At 37.6% G+C, this 17,856-nt stretch overlaps 1 protein-coding gene across 1 annotated transcript in view; it reads left to right on the plus strand.

The window, feature by feature from the left end:
- Nucleotides 1-17,856, plus strand: part of DNAJC1 (DnaJ heat shock protein family (Hsp40) member C1) — a 155,066-nt gene that overhangs the window by 75,392 nt on the left and 61,818 nt on the right. Inside the window, exons 7-8 of the mRNA XM_039331612.1 lie at nt 11,836-11,926; nt 16,208-16,374. Of these exons, the coding sequence (XP_039187546.1) occupies nt 11,836-11,926; nt 16,208-16,374 (258 nt within the window). The remainder of the gene's footprint in view (nt 1-11,835; nt 11,927-16,207; nt 16,375-17,856) is intronic.

The raw sequence follows: 17,856 nt of genomic DNA on the forward strand, positions 1-17,856 counted from the left end.
ATACCCTGAGGTCTCTTCGCTGGTGGTTCTCATAGGCAGTAACCAAGGGGTCACCTTTCAAGGAGCCAGACCGCCTCACCATCACAACAGACGCCAGCCTATTCGGCTGGAGACCCCACATACAGTCTCAGTTTGCGCAGGGCCTTTGGTCCCGCGCAGACTTGAGACACAACATCAGTTGGTTGGGCCATTCACTTAGCTCTTTGCCAATTCCACCACTGGATCAGAGGCCGTCACGTATTGGTCCTTACAGACAACATGGCACCCAAGGCCCACGTGAACCAGCAGGGGGGCACCTGGTCCAAGTCCCTCATGTCCAAGGCCCGGTTGCTGGGATCCTGGGCAGAGTCCAACCTGGCCTCCCTCAGGGCTGAGCACATCTCGGGGGAGAAGAACCAGCAGGCAGACTTTCTGAGTCTCTCTACAATAGATCCCTTGGAATGGGGAGTACATCCGGATCTTTTCTCGGAGATACCCTGAAGGTTCGGCCAACCGGTCCTCGACCTGTTCGTGTCGTCAAGCAATGCCCAACTCCCCTGGTATTTCTCCCGCTATTACTTCCCAGAGGCGGAGGGGACAGACGCCCTGCAGGCTCCTTGGCCAGAGGGCCTATTTTATGCCTCACCCCCCGCTCATCCCAGCAGAAGTGATCCTCGTGGCCCCATACTGGCCACGAAGGCCCTGGTTTGCCGACCTAATGAATCTCTCCCCTTCTCCCCCGTGGAAGATTCCCCTGCATCGCGTGTCCTTACACCAGGGGATCCTCCAATACTCAGACCCCCAATGGTTACAGTTAGCCGCCTGGTGCTTCAGCGCAGCATCATGACGCAAGAATTGTTCTCACCATGGGCAATCACTATGATTCCGGCCTCTCGCAGGCTGGCGACCAATCGCATTTATGATTCCATCTGGAAAAATGTTTGCCATTGGTGCAGAAGGCGGCAACTGGATGTCTACAAATTGACTATTCCTCAGATCGTAGACTACCTTCTTGACGATCTAGACCAGCGGTTCTCAACCTATGGGTCGCGACCCCATTTGGGGTCGATTGACCATTTTTCGGGGGTCGCCAAAGAAGGCGATCCGCCATTTTCTCCCCTCAGGGGGCGCCGCCGCGCATGCGCGCCGCGCATGGGGGCGCTGCCGCGCATGCACGCTGCACATGGGGCCGCCGCCGCGCATGCACGCTGCACATGGGGCCGCCGCCGCGCATGCACGCTGCACATGGGGACGCTGCCCCCATGTGCGCCGCACATGTGCGCTCCCCGCCCCCATGCGCACCGCGCCGCGCATGCGCAGAACGTTTGTGTGACGGGGTCGCCGTCACACAAACATTGAGAACCACTGATCTAGACAGAGGCCTGGCCCCTGCGACCATTCGTAGGCAGGTGGCGGCCCTATCAGCATTCCTCACTTGCACGAATTCAGTCCCTTTAGCTCACCATCCTAGTATATGCGCCTTCATCAAGGACGCATGCAACACTAGGCTTCCCGTGGTACACAGTTATCCCTCTTGGGAGCTGCCTCATGTGCTGTATGCACTCACAAAACTGCCCTTTGAGCCCATTACTACTATACTGCTACGTGCCTTATCTCACAAGGTCGCATTCCTGGTCGCCATCACGTCAGCCAGATATATTTCTGAGCTGGTTGCTCTCTCGATCAGGAATGATCTTTGTATCAGGTGGACCAGGTGGTCCTTCGGTTGGATCCCACCTTCGTGCCCAAGGTCAACTCACTCTTCCACAGGGCACAGGAAGTCATTTTGCCTATTTTTTGCCCCAATCCTTCCCATGACTTGGAGCGGCAGTGGCACACACTGGACGTCCGCAGGGCCCTGCGGCGTTATATAAAATGCACACACTTTTTTGCAGGTCTGAGGCCCTCTTTATTTCCTTCTGCCCAGCTTCCCTGGGGCAGAAGGTGTCCGCTTCCACCATAGGTAGGTGGATCAGGGCTTATGTTGCAGAGGCGTACCAGTCTTCTTCCCGGCCGGCTCCAAGTCATATCACAGCCCATTCCACTCGCAGCGCTGCGACATCTGTGGCATGGGCTATTCAGGCGTCCCATCGAGGAGATTTGCAGGACTGCGACATGGTCTTCGCCCTTCCCATTTGTACGCCATTATAGGATTGACCGCTTTGCTTCCGCAAATGCCTCCTTTGGTCAGAGGGTCCTCCAATTGGTTGTTTTCTGGGGACGTAGAGCCGGCCTTATCTGTTTCCCACCCACTGGGACAGTGAGGCTTTGGTATGTCCCATTGGTGGATTTTCCATCTCCTGTACTGGAGAAGGGGCATTGTCTTACCTGAATGCCTTTTCTCAGTATGGAGATGGAGAATCCACATCCATCCCTTAGGTCAGTTAGGCAGGATTTAGGGGTCTGAGAGCCAATACCTAGTTCTACCATCAGCCACTTTCGCCCTCGTCAGGACTGGATCTCCTAGCAACAGGGGGCATGTCACGTTTGGCTAACTTGGTCTCAAGAGCAGGCAGACAGAGAAAACCCATTGGTGGGTTCTCCATCTCCATACTGAGAAAAGGCGTTCAGGTAAGACAACACCCCTTTAATGTTATGCTTTTATTTCCTGTAAGCTGCCTTGAGCCACTGTGAGCAAGTAGACGACAATATACATTTTCCAAATATTATAGAAATATATTATATTTGGCCAATCAGAATATGTTTTCAGAGATTCCCTCTTACTCTTGGACAATGTGCAGCATCACAGCAGTTGTTTATTCTGTCTGAATCAATGCTTAATTAAAACATGCAGGGTTGTCATGGTGGTGGTGTTTCAAAAAGAGTACAAAGTTATTTTTTTAAACTTTTAAGGAGTTACATATATTATATTAGACAACAATAAATACAATTTTTCACTCTTGAAATCAAGAATTTGCAATGTTTCCTTGCCCTCCAATTAAATAGTTTTTTTGCTACTGCAGTTTCTGTTTCCATCACCTTTCCCTGATTAGCACTATTGTATCCCATCTTATTTTTTGAAGATATAGACGAAAACAAGGCTGAGGCAGAAGCAGGATTTGAAAACATATATTCTCTGATTACGAGTAGAAGGCCTGTCTGTTTAGGCAAGGGTATCTTTTGATCCCAGCCTGCATCTTTTTAATATCTCCTGATATTAGCCATTAAATAGACTGACTAAATATCTGTTTACACAAATCATGCTGCAAAACTGCTATTCACATCTGTTTGTCATTTATCCATCTGAGTATTTTCTATCACTCCTGCCCCTTCTGTTCCTTTCTCTTAACTCTAATACATGAAGGCACTTAAAATAATTAAGATGGTTCTTTACTTCAGAAAACTGTTTTGTATGCATTTCCACAGGTTAGCTGTTGTTGTCATTTTCCTTTTCTCTGCTATGCCAGCTGTTCTCTAGGGTTAGAGGAAAAAATGTTACACAGTTTCAAAGCACAATATTTTTGAGAGCTTTACTTTTAATTATTTTATGGATGATGGGAGGAAATAGATTAAGATGGATTTTTGAAGTGAGGAGAGCTGATGTGAATATTACCAAATGTCCCCAACCAAAGCTCGGTTTTGTACATACTTCCAGATGCTACTTCTAAACAGAGTTCTGATCAAGACATTTTTTTTTTCTTTCAGAAATAACCTGTTTAGCACAGACATATTTTTTGCATTCAGGTGTAAGAGTGTCAGTTTTTTTAAAGCATGTTTTATTGAACAAGCCACGGTGATAAATTTGTATATCATATTAAGCAAAAAGATGGACCATACGGCTAAAATCTTCTGTGAATGAACCTACCATGAATGACATTTGTAACCTAATGGTAGTGTTGGGCATTCATCTTTCAACTCTGGCAGCTGAGCATGTTACCTTTTTCTTTAGATTTTGAAGATTGAATCTAGGATATTGCCTTTAGACAGAACAATTTATTAAATTATCTCTAGAAACAGGAATTCATTGCAAAGTCATGGATGTTCCTGCAGTCCCTGTTCTTCAATGTATTATTCAACTTACATGTGCAATATTCTCTCTGAATTATTTGGATGGTGTTGTATCCTGAAATCATGCCAACTCTTCCTCCTGTGATTAATTACTTAATAAAACTACCTAGGTGCCTCAAATAGCATATACAGTAGCTATTGAAGCGTTTTGTTAGCCAATCTAAGTAGGAAAACTACTTAGTGCTAAAAAGCTGTCGATTCATATATTTTAGTAGCTTTCATGTACATTTAATTAATAACATGGATATTATATACTATGAGAGCATCATATTTCCACTCCATTTCCCAAAATGTAGCCTTTTCTCTACATTTATACCTCATCTACCGTTAATTTTCACTTTCAGCAATTACTAAGGAACTCTGGATACAATCTGTGCAAGATTTTGTTCTGAAGGGAAAGTAGTCTTTTCTTGCCTTAAATTGTCTACTTAATGAAATATTAGGTCCCACTAAAATCTTGTGCTGGCAGAATGATATGGAAATGGAAAAACTGCTCTATATCAAATCTTGTTTTGACCATGGTAAATGAGAATTCTCCTGACATGTATAAAGATATGTCAGGGAAACTCATCACTTACCCAGTGTTGAATGAAATACATCTTATCTTTAAAGAATCCAAAATCTTGCAGTTAAAAAAAAAGAATGGATTTTTGTTTTATTTCTTAGGGAAGGAAGCAAATTATAACACAATGAAAGCCGTTTATTTTGAAAGCTATATATAAAGTTATAAGATTGATTTATTTCAATCTGAATATTTCAAATGAAAACGTGAAGCATTACATTTGATCTCATAATGCAGTTAAATGGACTACCTTTTGAATTATGTTAATATGCATTAATATGACTGCTCACCATTCTGAAACCTTCAGGGCTCCATAACATTGATGGCATATATTTGTGAGGAGATTCTACTAAAAATAGAATTATAGTCCTGGAGAGAATTTGATGATCCTGACGTGGGACTGCTTAGCAAAGAAGATAGTTTAAAGAGCAATATGTTGAGAACCTAAAGTAAAATACAACAACTAAAAGTAAAATCAATATCTTATCCTAAAGAGTAAAGAAAAGGTCTACTAAAATGCATATTGATAGAATGGCTTGCTTTCATGAATCAGGGTTTTTAAGACAGATATTTTTTGTACTGTAGTGTTGCATTGCTTTCTTTGTAGGGAGAAAGTTTTCTCTTTCTTCAGCTATTCTTGCATCATCCTGTATCTTTCATTGCAAACCACAAACTTTCATTCACTTTTCTTTACATTTCTGGAAAAGTTTTGCTATATCTCTTATTTTAGCTTACACAGGTGAAACATTAGCCTTGAAAGAGGCATATACACTAGAAAGGCAGGACAGTATATAAATAATTAAAATAAAAAATAACTGAAATTTTTGAAGTCGCATACTGGAAAACATGTAAATAATACTGACCATGGGTACTGGTGCAAACATTACTGAAATGATTAGGAGACATAGAAGAAGGCTGCTTTCTTATTCATTCCAGTTTGTGAGTTATTGCATTGGTAGTGTTTATCTTAAATAAACATGCATGCAAAAGCAAAATATTTTGGTACCTAAGAAGTTCTAAATCAGAGTTCCTCAACATTTCTGGCTTTGCAGACTGGCGGGTGGGGGGGGGGAGAAAAATGGTTCTGTGTGAACAGCCAGCAAAGGTACCAGCAGCTCCATTTGTGCTAGTGGCATCCAGACATGCCTGCTGCTTATTTAAATGGAACTGGCTTGCCTGCTGCTCATGCAGGTGAGGATTTTTGTTTTATTTTTTTATTTGATCAGTTAAATTGCAAGCAGATTCTTAGCATTTATATGGAAGCTCATTCTCTTTTTATTTAGATTTTCAACCAGATTTGTCATTTTCCTTTTCATTTTTACACACACACACACAAACGCACACAACCTGCTTCAGACCTACATAATAGATTATAATCCATAATCTCCAGTGAAGAGATGTTTTGCAGTAAATTGGTATGGAATGGTGGTCATAATGGTGAGGAGGAAGAGGAGGAGGAGTTAGGTCAGTGGTGGCGAATCTATGGCATGCATGCCAGAGGCGGCACTCAGAGCCCTCTCTGTGGGCACGTGCGCCATGCCCTGAAGATGGCAACCATCCCTCTTCAACCAGCCACCCACTAACTCACCAAGGTCCCACATGGCCGGATGCATCCCAGCACCCATGTGCTTGCTGGCCTCTGTGTGTGGGGGCCGATGGTGTCAGGCAGCAGCCGCCCCGGCCTCACCTTGCCCTGTGACAATGGCCTCGCCTCCCCTCGCCTCACCCAGTAGGATGAGCACCCTGCCCACCGCTCCACCTGCCAGAGACCCCCTGGATCTCCCCCAACCTTGCCTGGTCCCCACAGGCGTCCCTCCCCACGAGCAACATCGAGGTGATCATGCCCACCTTGTCCACACCCACCCAAACTACCATGACCACCACAGCTACCCCCACCTGGTACCCAGCGATAAATAAGTGGTTTTGGGGTTGCAGTTTGGGCATTCAGTCTCTAAAAAGTTCACCATCACTGAGTTAGGCAGTAGTATCTAGCCAACTTTGACCTATTCTAAAAAAGCTAAGCATGATGAGACCTATTTAGTATGTGAGTGGGGGCAATAAAGCAAGTTTAATGTTATGTCAGATGAGAAAGAAGACAAAGCAAATCACTTGTGTACTTCCGGCAAGAAATGTACATGGACATGTCCATTAAGTCACCAAGAATCAAGCTCAATTAAAAAAATCTTTGGTTTATTGTTGTGAAATATATTGAAAATTATGTCTAAGTAACACATTATACCTATTGCTATTAAGAGTACAGAGAAGAGCAACAAAAATGATTAGAAGACTGGAGGCTAAAACATAAGGAACAGTTGCTGGAATTGGGTATGTCTAGTTTAATGAAGAGAAGGACGAGGGGAGACATGATAGCAGTGATCCAATATCTCAGGGGTTGCCACAAAGAAGAGGGAGTCAAGCTAGTCTCCAAAGCACCTGATGGCAGGACAGGAAGCAACAGGTAGAAACTAACTAAAGAGAGAAGCAACCTAGTACTAAGGAGACATTTCCTGACACTTAGAACAATTAATCAGTGGAACAACCTGCCTCCAGAAGTTGTGAATGCTCCAACACTGGAAGTTTTTAAGAAGAAACTTGGACAGCCATTTATCTGAAATGATATAGGATTTCCTGCCTGAGCAGGGGATTGGACTAGATGACCTCCAAAGTTCCTTCCAACTTTATTATTATTACTATTATTATTATTATTATTGATATATTGTTGTTTGATAGCTTGCTAGGAGGAATAGATAGGCATGCAAGCAGGCAGGCAGGCTTGGAATTTATAAATTAGATGCTCCAAGGAAAGTAGTGTTACTTGAAATTTGGTTAGTTGGCAGTTCAGAATAGAAATAATGGAATGTGGCTGGTCAGCTTCATCCCATGAAGAAACGCATTCCTAGTAACATTATTAATCTTTAATCATGGTATGGTTACCTGGAAAGTATTTTGAATCTTTGTAAAATAAATGTCCTGTAGGTTAAGGATATAAAAGAAGTTGACAATGAATTTCTGTTGGAGTGAAGTGACTTCATTATAACACAAATGGCTGTCCAGAGTTCAATTTTGCAAAGTAAATAAAAAAATATGTTCAAGGAAAATGCATCTGAATTTCCAGATTAGAAAAACTGATTGTGAATAATAGATCAAAGGTAAAAGAATAGCATCTATTTGGTATTATTTTTATCAATCAGTTAATTAATTAATATATCACATTACTTCATGTTGGATTTGCAAATCAGGTTTTGAATAGAAAAAAAATATTTTAAGTGAGAAAATATGAAGTGAAATATTTTAAGAAATTCAGTTAATTAGAAGTTGAAAATAATGAAATTCTGAATATAAAGTACATACCATATTTTATGGATCTTTACCTACCAAAGTGTTTTGCTTACTATTTGTTATAGTACTTTAGAATGATATTTGTAAAATGTCTATTTTTAATTATTGCTTTGATGGTTATATGTCAAATCAGTATTGATTCTTAGCATTGTAGTATTGTTGATTATCCTTTTTATTTTTATTTATATCTTATTTATTATTTATATAAATCAAGGTGATGAGCACATCTAATATTCCTTCCCCCTCTTGTTTTCCCACAACATTAGCTCTGTGAGGTGGGTAGAGCTAAAAGAGAGTAACTGGCCCAAAGTCACCCTGATGGTATTCATGCCTAAGGCAGGACTAGAACTTACAGTCTTCCAGTTTCTAGCCTGATGCCTTTAACCCCTAGACCAGGCTGGTTCTCAGTGTAGAGGTAGACTTTCCCCAGCATTACATGTATTTTTTGACAAGTAAGTCCTCACATGTATTCAGAATATGATCCTAGTCAATTGTGTCTCTAGATTGATTTATTTAATGTTTGTTTGTTTTCTTGGCTTCAATGTATTTCCAGGAGTCTTCTCCAACATTAACATTCCAAAGTGTCATTTTTCTATCCTACTTCTTTTAATTTCAATTAATTCCAAACAATTCATAACTTTTAGCAATTCTGACTATTAAAAACTTCATTTTTCTCCTCTATTCTGTCATTTTCATCTGAGCCTCAGTTCCAATTGCTCCATGATTGACACACTACTGAGATTGACAGATACCCCTTGGTGTCTGATGTTTAGAGGTCATATAAGCAGTAATAGATTCTGTTCCAGAATTTAGCATCAAATATTGGTTTTCAATGTCAGAAGGGTTAGAGTTAAATGCCAATTAACTCTTTCTAACCTGAACTCACAGGCAAAGCATCCATGCTTTATTACTTCTGTGCTTTTGATATAATCTCTAAACCTCATTGGGGAAACTGATTTCTGATCATGTTTTGGTAATTTGCTATCGTGAATTAAGACTCCAGATTGTATCCAAATATTCTTGTTTGAAATTGGGCAGTTTGGAAAAGTAGTGCTATATAACAGAGTGCTAATACATCTAAATGGCTTGATTTTCTCTTATTTGGGAATAAGAGGAACAGCAATAACAGTTTGTTGTTTCAAATGTTTAATATACAGTATTATTATTCTTGAATTGTACAATGTACAATGAGGGAAAAATTATTTGATCGCCTCCTGATTTTGTACGTTTGCCCACTGACAAAGAAATGATCAGTCTATAATTTTAATGGTAAGTTTATTTTAACAGTGACAGTCAGAATAACAACAAAAAATCCAGAAAAACGCATTTCAAAAAAGTTATACATTGATTTACATTTTAATGAGTGAGATAAGTTTTGATCCCTTATCAGTCAGCAAGATTTCTGGCTCCCAAGTGTCTTTCATACAGGCTATGAGCTGAGATTAAAGGGAGTGCTTCTAATTTCAACTTCTTACCTGTATAAAAGACACCTATCCACAGAAGCAATAAATCAGTCAAATTCCAAACTCCATGGCCAAGACCAAATAGCTATCCAAGGATGTCAGGGACAAGACTGTAGACCTACACAAGGCTGGAATGGGCTACAAGACTATCACCAAGCAGCTTAGTGAGAAGGTGACAACAGTTGCTGTGAAGAAACACAAAATAGCTGTCAATCTCCCTTGGTCTGGAACGCGATGCAACATCTCACCTTGTGGAGTTTTAGTGATCGTGAGAATGGTGAGGAATCAGCCCAGAACTACACAGGAGAATCTTGTCAATGATCTCAAGGCAGCTGGGACCATAGTCACCAAGAAAACAATTGGTAACACACAACACCATGAAGGATTGAAATCCTGCAGTGCCCACAAAATCTTCCTGCTCAAGAAAGCACATATACAGGCCCATCTGAAGTTTGTAAATGAACATCTGAATGATTCAGAGGAGAACTGGATGAAAGTCAGATGAGACCAAAATTGAGCTCTTTGGCATCAATTCTATTTGCTGTGTTTGGAGGAAAAAGAATGCTGCCTAGGACCCCAAGAACACCATCCCCACTGTCAAACATGGAGGTGGAAACATTATGCTTTGGGGGTGTTTTTCTGCTAAGGGGACAGGACAACTTCACCGCATCAAAGGGATGATGGAAGGGGCCATGTACTGTCAAATCTTGGGTGAGAACCTCCTTCCCTCAGCCAGGGCATTGAAAATGGGTCGTGGATGGGTATTCCAGCATGGCAATGACCCAAAACACACGGCCAAGACAACAAAGCAGAGGCTCAAGAAGAAGGACATTAAGGTCCTGGAGTGGCTTAGCCAGTCTCCAGACCTTAATCCCATAGAAAATCTGTGGAGAGAGCTGAAAGTTTGAGCTGCCAAATGTCAGCCTTGAAACCTTAATGACTTGGAGTGGATCTGCAAAGAGGAGTGGGACAAAATCCCTCCTGAGATGTGTGCAAACCTGGTGGCCAACTACAAGAGACATCTGACCTCTGTGATTGCCAACAAGAGTTTTGCCACCACCAAGTACCAAGTCATGTTTTGCGAAGGGGTCAAATACTTATTTCACTCATTAAAATGCAAATCAATTTATAACTTTTTTGAAATGCATTTTTCTGGATTTTTTTGTTGTTATTCTGTCTCTCACTGTTAAAATAAACCTACCATTAGAATTATAGACTGATCATTTCTTTGTCAGTGGACAAACATGCAAAATCAGCAGCTGATCAAATAATTTTTTCTCTCACTGTATATACTGTGGTTCTGTTTCTGTGTAGCTTGAAACAAATACTTTGTGGAGAGAGATATTGTATCAAGTATCTCCATATGATTCAAACATTGTGTTGTAACCATGATAAGAAATCCCATTTTATAACCTGTTGCAGGAAAGCCTCAATCTGCAAGGATAGAATTACCTCTTTCTTGCTACTTATTGACATTAAATGGACACATTAGCCTTTGTAATTTGTGTATAAACTTGTATTTGCTGTTGGATTTACTGTCCCAAATGCTAGCTGGAGAATTTTGGGAGTTGAAGTCCACACATTGTAAAGTTGCCAAGGTTGAGAAACGCTGCTCTAGGCTAACCTTCCCCACTGCTGCTGAAACTAAAAGCTGGGTTCATGCATGGGGGACTGGGGATGGGGAGATGAAGAAACCTGCAAGCTGGCTCCTCAGATGTCCAGTAACTAGCCAGCCCAGTGTTTTTAACTGAGCCTCCCTGTACAACAATTAAATCTCCTCTCCCAACTTTCAGTGAGATAAAATGAGATTAAACTGCATGGTCTTTCTAATGATTGGCAAAAGAGGGTTTTTTCTCCTATTCTTTGTCTCTTAAAGAAACAATATAATCTTCTACTAATAGCAGAAGAATCTAAAACTGGCCATTAGGGTGCTAAGCAGCTGAGGCATTTGTACTGTTGTGATATTAGCAGTAAAACAAGCACTATGAAATTCTTCATCATTCTAAACAGAAAGGTTTCTTCTAGGTTTGTTCTACTCAGATAATTTGTCCTAAATGCATCAGATATATCAGTTTGATGTATTGTATACGGTAGTTTTTGCTGAATTTGCTTACAGTTGCAAATGTGAGCGGTTTGACTTATCTGTGCTTTTAATTTCCAGCAAACCCAAGGATAGGGTAATTGATAGGTTATCTTGCATACTGTAAAAAAATTAGTGGGCAATGTTGCATTTCAGATCTACAACTGAACCATTTCATTCATTATCTTTTCAATAATTAGGACCACAGTAGGTTGTTGCTAAAATATTTCTTTATAATTTGTTTTCATTATGCTGCATTATTATTAAGAAATCTCACTCTTTAAATTTTTTATTTTTTTCTTAAGAAAATAATTGCCAGGCTTGAAATGAAGTGTAAAACTTTAACATTGTGCTTTTCAGAGTTGGTCTCTCTGAAATGCTAATATCATTGCATTTTCTTAAAGGAGGCCAAGCAACTCTACGTAGAATATAAAGAAACAAAAATAAAAGAGAAAGAAGAGGCTTTGGCAAGAGCTGAACTGGAAACTCTTCAGAGTGAGTTTTTTTAGTGCAGTTTTTATTGCATTTATCCTTTCTAAAATGGTATGTGTGGGAGGCAGGGGGGTGGGTGGGTTTTCCACCTATCTCAGCATGTCCCATTTTCTACACAGATGGAGTCTAACTGAAATCTAATTCTATAGATGGAGTCAGATTCCATCTATGCAGAAAATGGGTTTACTAAGGATCAGATTAACCGCAATATGAAATTCCGAAAATTACTTCTGAATTCCTGTTGTCTTATTGCATTCAAATCAATTAATCAAATAAGAAATAAGGTTGGATAAAACACCACAAATATATTAACAATTCCAAAAGATATGATTTTATATAATGTCTTGAAGAAATAGTAATCACTTAGTTTTATGCTTTCCTAAAAAAAAAAATTCTGGTAAATTTTACAGTAGTTCCAAATTGGTTTGATTACTAAACACAATAAAATATGCTCAAAGTGATGTGAATGTACACAAATATTGCTTGAGTAACTTACTCACAAAAGGTGTGATCCTTTGATAATTTGAAGTAGAACCTTTGAAACTTTTCTCATCTGTTTCATCTTTATTTAATTGAAATATGTAAACTGCTTGCTATGTATAAAAGCTGTGAATATTATTTCTCCTTTTCCTAATCTTATTTGTTTTGTAATTGTTCTGCATCCTAAAATATATTATTTTGCAGGTATTATTGCCTCTTGATATTATAATTTTCTATTTTCCATAGATTGCCCCATTTTTGTCATATTAAGAAGTAGGCAACATGATGATGTCATGTATTCTTCCTTAGTGTCCATTGGACTTCATACCCAACTGACTTTTTTAAAAGATTATAATTTTTATATAAAGGCAAAAGAAGAAGGAGATAGTAGAGGTTGAGATGGTTAGATAGTGTCATTGATGCCATGAACATGAATTTGGCCAAATTGGGAGACAATGGAGAATAGGGAGGATCATCATGTTGTGGTCCATATGGTCATGAAGAGTCGGACACAATTTAGCAACGGGATAACAACAACAACAACAGTCTCTTATAAAATGCAAATATAGAAATTTGCAGAGCAAAACACTAGGCTATAACATTGTAGATTTTTCAGTCATGCCTTTGGGCATCAGGATGTTTTTTTAGGATAGTCAAGGCTAATTTATCTTCTGGCAAATGTATCTTTTTCTGATTATGTCCATCATAATTATGGTTTTAGTTAATAAGCAAAGTTTCTCATAGTAATTATTTTATAAGTATATCTGCCATATGTTCTGATGTTCTGAAAATGCCAATGTGCTCATAGTCCCAAAAATTTGTCTACTCCTTCAGTGAATCTATTTCCAGTCATCTACATGCTATATTAGCAAACCCCAATATAATTTATTTCATTATGGCTGCCTTTTATCTTTATACAACTTCTATCTAATCCCACCTGGGTTTTTCTTTCTTTATTTTGTTTTATATAATGGAAAATAGGGAATCAGGCTATTAATTAATTTCAAGTATTTTTATATTGCTACATTTCTAGATGGGTTTACAAATCAAAATAGCAAAATAATGAAACCCCCCCCCCCCAAAAAAGTGACTGGTAGCTGACTACCAATTGTATAGAAAACACGGAATAATCATCTCCAAAGAAAACTATATTTCCATTACTTTTTGGAAACTGACTAAACTACTAGAAAAATCTTGGTATGGGAGTATACAATATTCCAAAGAGTCTGGGCAGCAGTGGGACTTGCAGTTCAATCTTAGGGAGTATTAATTGGGTTAATAATAGTTTTACCAGTAATTAGTAAATATATAAATTACTGCTAAAACTGTGGTTTGATTTAATTACATTTTGATCACATCCTTTCTACAAGCAGATTACTTGCAGAAGTTATTTCTATTTCTTTATTTTATTTTGTAAGATTGACTAGCATGCAGAGAACTGACTATCCCAAAGTATATCTGTATAATGCATACTGCTTCAGATGGTAGTTCTTGTTGAATTAGAATTGTCCAACAATAAGATGGATGACAGATTTTGATTTCACTATATTAACAACTGCACATATCACAGTGCTTCATAGAAATAATCTTCAGCTTTTCTTGTGTGGGAAAAAGCTAGGGGCTCTTAAGAGAACAACAGGGTGTAAAATGTGAAATCTATCTATTCAGAATCAAGCTTTCTGTTACCTATAAAACTTTCTGGTGAACCATGTTTTGATATATGGAAGGGCAGTAAAAAGCAACCTGCTGGCCTCCAGTTTTTTGGACTTCTACTTTCCTTGACCTTGGCATTGATAATGCTAAGGGATTGTTGGAGTTGTAGTCAAAGCATCTGGAGGATATCAGGTAGGATATACTTTTAGTAGAGTGTTCCAGAAAATCTGTTTAACCTCAAAAATAAAATTAATAGATAGAAAATGAACCATGTTGCTCTCTCTTTCCCTGGTTGTTGAAGAGATCTAAAATATTTCTGTTCTCTAGTGTTGTGGAACTTGCAATTTTGAATCAGATGAATTGTATTTAGTCTCCAATATAATTCAGAAAACTAGATGAGATAGTTTTTTGCCCCATTTTATGACCTTTCTTGCCACAGATGTTAAGTGAATCACTGCACTTGTTAAGTTAGTAACACATTAAGTGAATCTGGCTTCCTTATTTGCTTGTTAAAAGATAACAAAAGGTAATTACATGACTCTGGGACACTACAACTTCATAAATATGAATCAGTTATCAAGTGTCTGAACTTTGACCATGGAGATGCTGAAATGGTCATAAGTGTGAAACATTGTCATAAGTAACTTTTCTGTGCTGTTGTAACTTTGAATGGTCATTAAATGAACTGTTGTAAGTCAACACCTACCTGTACCTTGATACATTCACATAACACTGTTTTTACTAGTGTTGCATTGGATGCTAGTGGGTTTCCAAGTACAAATCAAAGTAGATGTTGTCACCTTTATAGACCTATATAGATTGTGACCAGATTTCTTGCAGGACTTATTTCCCTGATAGCTTTTGCCACCTATTAATTCTAGCAAAATGGATGTGCTCTAGGTCTCTTCTATGAAGCAGTATCACCTGGTGAGCTTTCTCTGTTATGAAACTTATCTTGGAACAGCCTCTGCCCAAGACATAAATAATTTTTTTAATGGGTTTATGTAGTTGGCATGTTTTTATTTCTATTCACTACCTAGATTTACTTAGATGGGAAACTATACAAACTAGTTAAATAAATACAATTATTATTCCATTAAAATTATTAAAATCATTATTATTTAAATTTTATTTACGCATAATACAGTATCCAGCTAATGTTGGATTCCTGAAGAGGAATGAAGAAAGAGGAGTGATTAAAACTTAGGTTTAAACACATAATATGAAATCATAGTTGAACACTCTCAATATATTGTTATTTGGAAGATATCTTCGCCAACCAAAACCCCAGCCTTTTACATTCATTTTCATAACAGGCCTTATTTATTACTTGAACAGAAATATATTTCAGTTAGAAATCTAAGTGTGCATCTTTCTAGAAACTTGAACGAGCTTATGACTTTGATTTTTTAAAAAATGGTTTCAATTATTTGTATTATAGTGTTATTTTTCCAGTATACATTAAGAACTGGGTTTGCAAGGAACAATACTATAGAAGAAATATTTTAAATACATATAGTGGAAAACATTTGCCGTTTTTAGTATTTTTCCTCCATTTTATTTTGCAAGACAATCTGAATTATAATCATAATTTGAAAAGTGCTTTAGTCTTAGCTCCATATTTCAGAGTATGCATGATTTAAATCTTATAGGCCTAGATAATTAGCTTCTGATTTTTTTATGATCTTTACCATATGGACAACTTATATTTGAAGAATTAGATGTAATATGAATATTGTGTTTGTAATATGTGGCCATTCAGAATAATATTTATTTTCACTGTAACCTCTTTAATTAACGCATATGAAGCTTATGGAGTTATGACTCCTTTTACTAGTGTGCTAGTTTCTAGATTGTAACTCCTGTTACTTGTTATTCTGTACAGTACAGGGTCTCCAATTATTTATCTTGCCAAACCCTTTTTGAAACAGAAGTATACTATCATAATTCCAGTGGTACTGAAATTCATTTCTGAAAGAACATAATACTTTGATTAATGAGGTAAATTTGCTGATTTCAAATAGCTCTTTTTTCTTTAGCTGTTGTCAATATTTATAAAAATAGCATCTTAGATATATTTGAGTGTAGTAAGTATCTTAAGCATGCTTTTCTCCAATATTTGTCATTTAAATTCTTTCTTATTTTTCACAGAGGGAAAAAAACTAAAAATCAAGAAACCAAAACCTGAATTTCCTATATATACTGTGGCTGAAACAAATGCATTTATACCATCATATGATCATGGAACTTCTATTGAAGAAATTGAGGAACAGATGGATGATTGGTTGGAAGACAGGAACAAATCATTAAAAAGAAAGGCAAGTATATATTTATTTTAAAAGGATAAAGAAGAGTGAAGAGCAGACAAGAAATTATACATTGACATATTTATATTCTAATATTTGTAGGTTGCATTTGAGTAAGCAGTCAAAATAATGGCTATCAAATCTGACAAAGGCAAAGTCTCTCTTGTATAGCAGGTTAGGACTGAATTACTTAAGATATATTTAATATTTATAATTATATGTCTGAAACCACTATTTTTTGTAGAATAAATACATTATTAGAACAGCTGTGCCAATTTTGCACTTTGTTTTACTTGTCTTATTGTTTGAAATATTCTCATGAAGATGAGAAGTAACACTGAATGAACACTCCTTTCATCCTGGCACAAAAAAGAAGTCTGTAGATTTTTATTGAGCTCTGTGTAGCCAAGTTATTTGAATTATCGGAAAAGAGTTAGGGTTCAGTCCTTTAAACCCCAGATTTATAGTACATAAATTCTCATTTCCTTATATTTATTTTCCCAATTATCTTGATATATCAGAAAAAGATAAAAAAGATATACTTCAAGACGGTGCAAAAGTTAATGCTGTTTCTATTGTAATTTGTTACCATATGCATACTATTATATCTGGCAGTATAAATGCTAAACCTGCCCCTGTAAAAATGCATGGGTCCAAGTTGAAGTGCTAAGAAGTAGAAATGTGTAGGGTGAATCATTTGTTTAGAAAAATGGACATTTCTAAAAGATGAAAGGCAAGTGAATTCTAGATGTCTAACTCTGTATAAGCACAATAAGAGAACCATGATTGACAGCAATTCATTTACCACACGTTGAGGAAATGAATCTTGGTTTCTGCAAGGAAGCCATAATGACTATTATCTTGGATTTCCAGAGCACATTACCAGTTACCAATGCATGAAAAAAAAACTCCACACAATTCAGAATTTAAAAACTATTAATGAGATATATGTCTTTCAGAGGATTACAATATGTCATGTGGGTCTTCTTGATGACCAGTAATATACTTGGAGAGTTTCATTAAGATATTTCTAAACACAGTGAACTTTTAAAATATTATATATTATTTTTTCTCATGTGGAAAATTTCATGGTTGTAATTCTTAGACAAAATATATAGAGAGAAGTCTTTTGACCCATCTTTTTAAATAGAATAAATTTATTGAATGCAGTGTAACAATGTGATCAATACACTTGTTTCAGAATACTACAAAATGATGACCATAGCATAATATCATAAGATCTCAATACAGCAGTTGTTCTTTTCTGGAAATAGCCAAGAAACCACATTTGGATGCAATAATAATTTAATCACCTTTAGTGTTTCTCACTACATCTATAACATTAGCTTAAGACTCAGTGAAATAGTGAGTAACATGCAGGCAACAGGAAATCTAATTGGCCTATATCTTATGCTGTTAAAATGTTATACTAATTCTATTTTTTTTTTTAAAAGATATTAAAATAAAGCATCATGTTTAAAGAAGCATTAAGCT

Source organism: Crotalus tigris, unplaced genomic scaffold, assembly GCF_016545835.1.
Source record: "Crotalus tigris isolate CLP2741 ecotype Arizona unplaced genomic scaffold, ASM1654583v1 scf7180000024437.13266115, whole genome shotgun sequence".
Taxonomy (NCBI): Eukaryota; Metazoa; Chordata; class Lepidosauria; order Squamata; family Viperidae; genus Crotalus; species Crotalus tigris.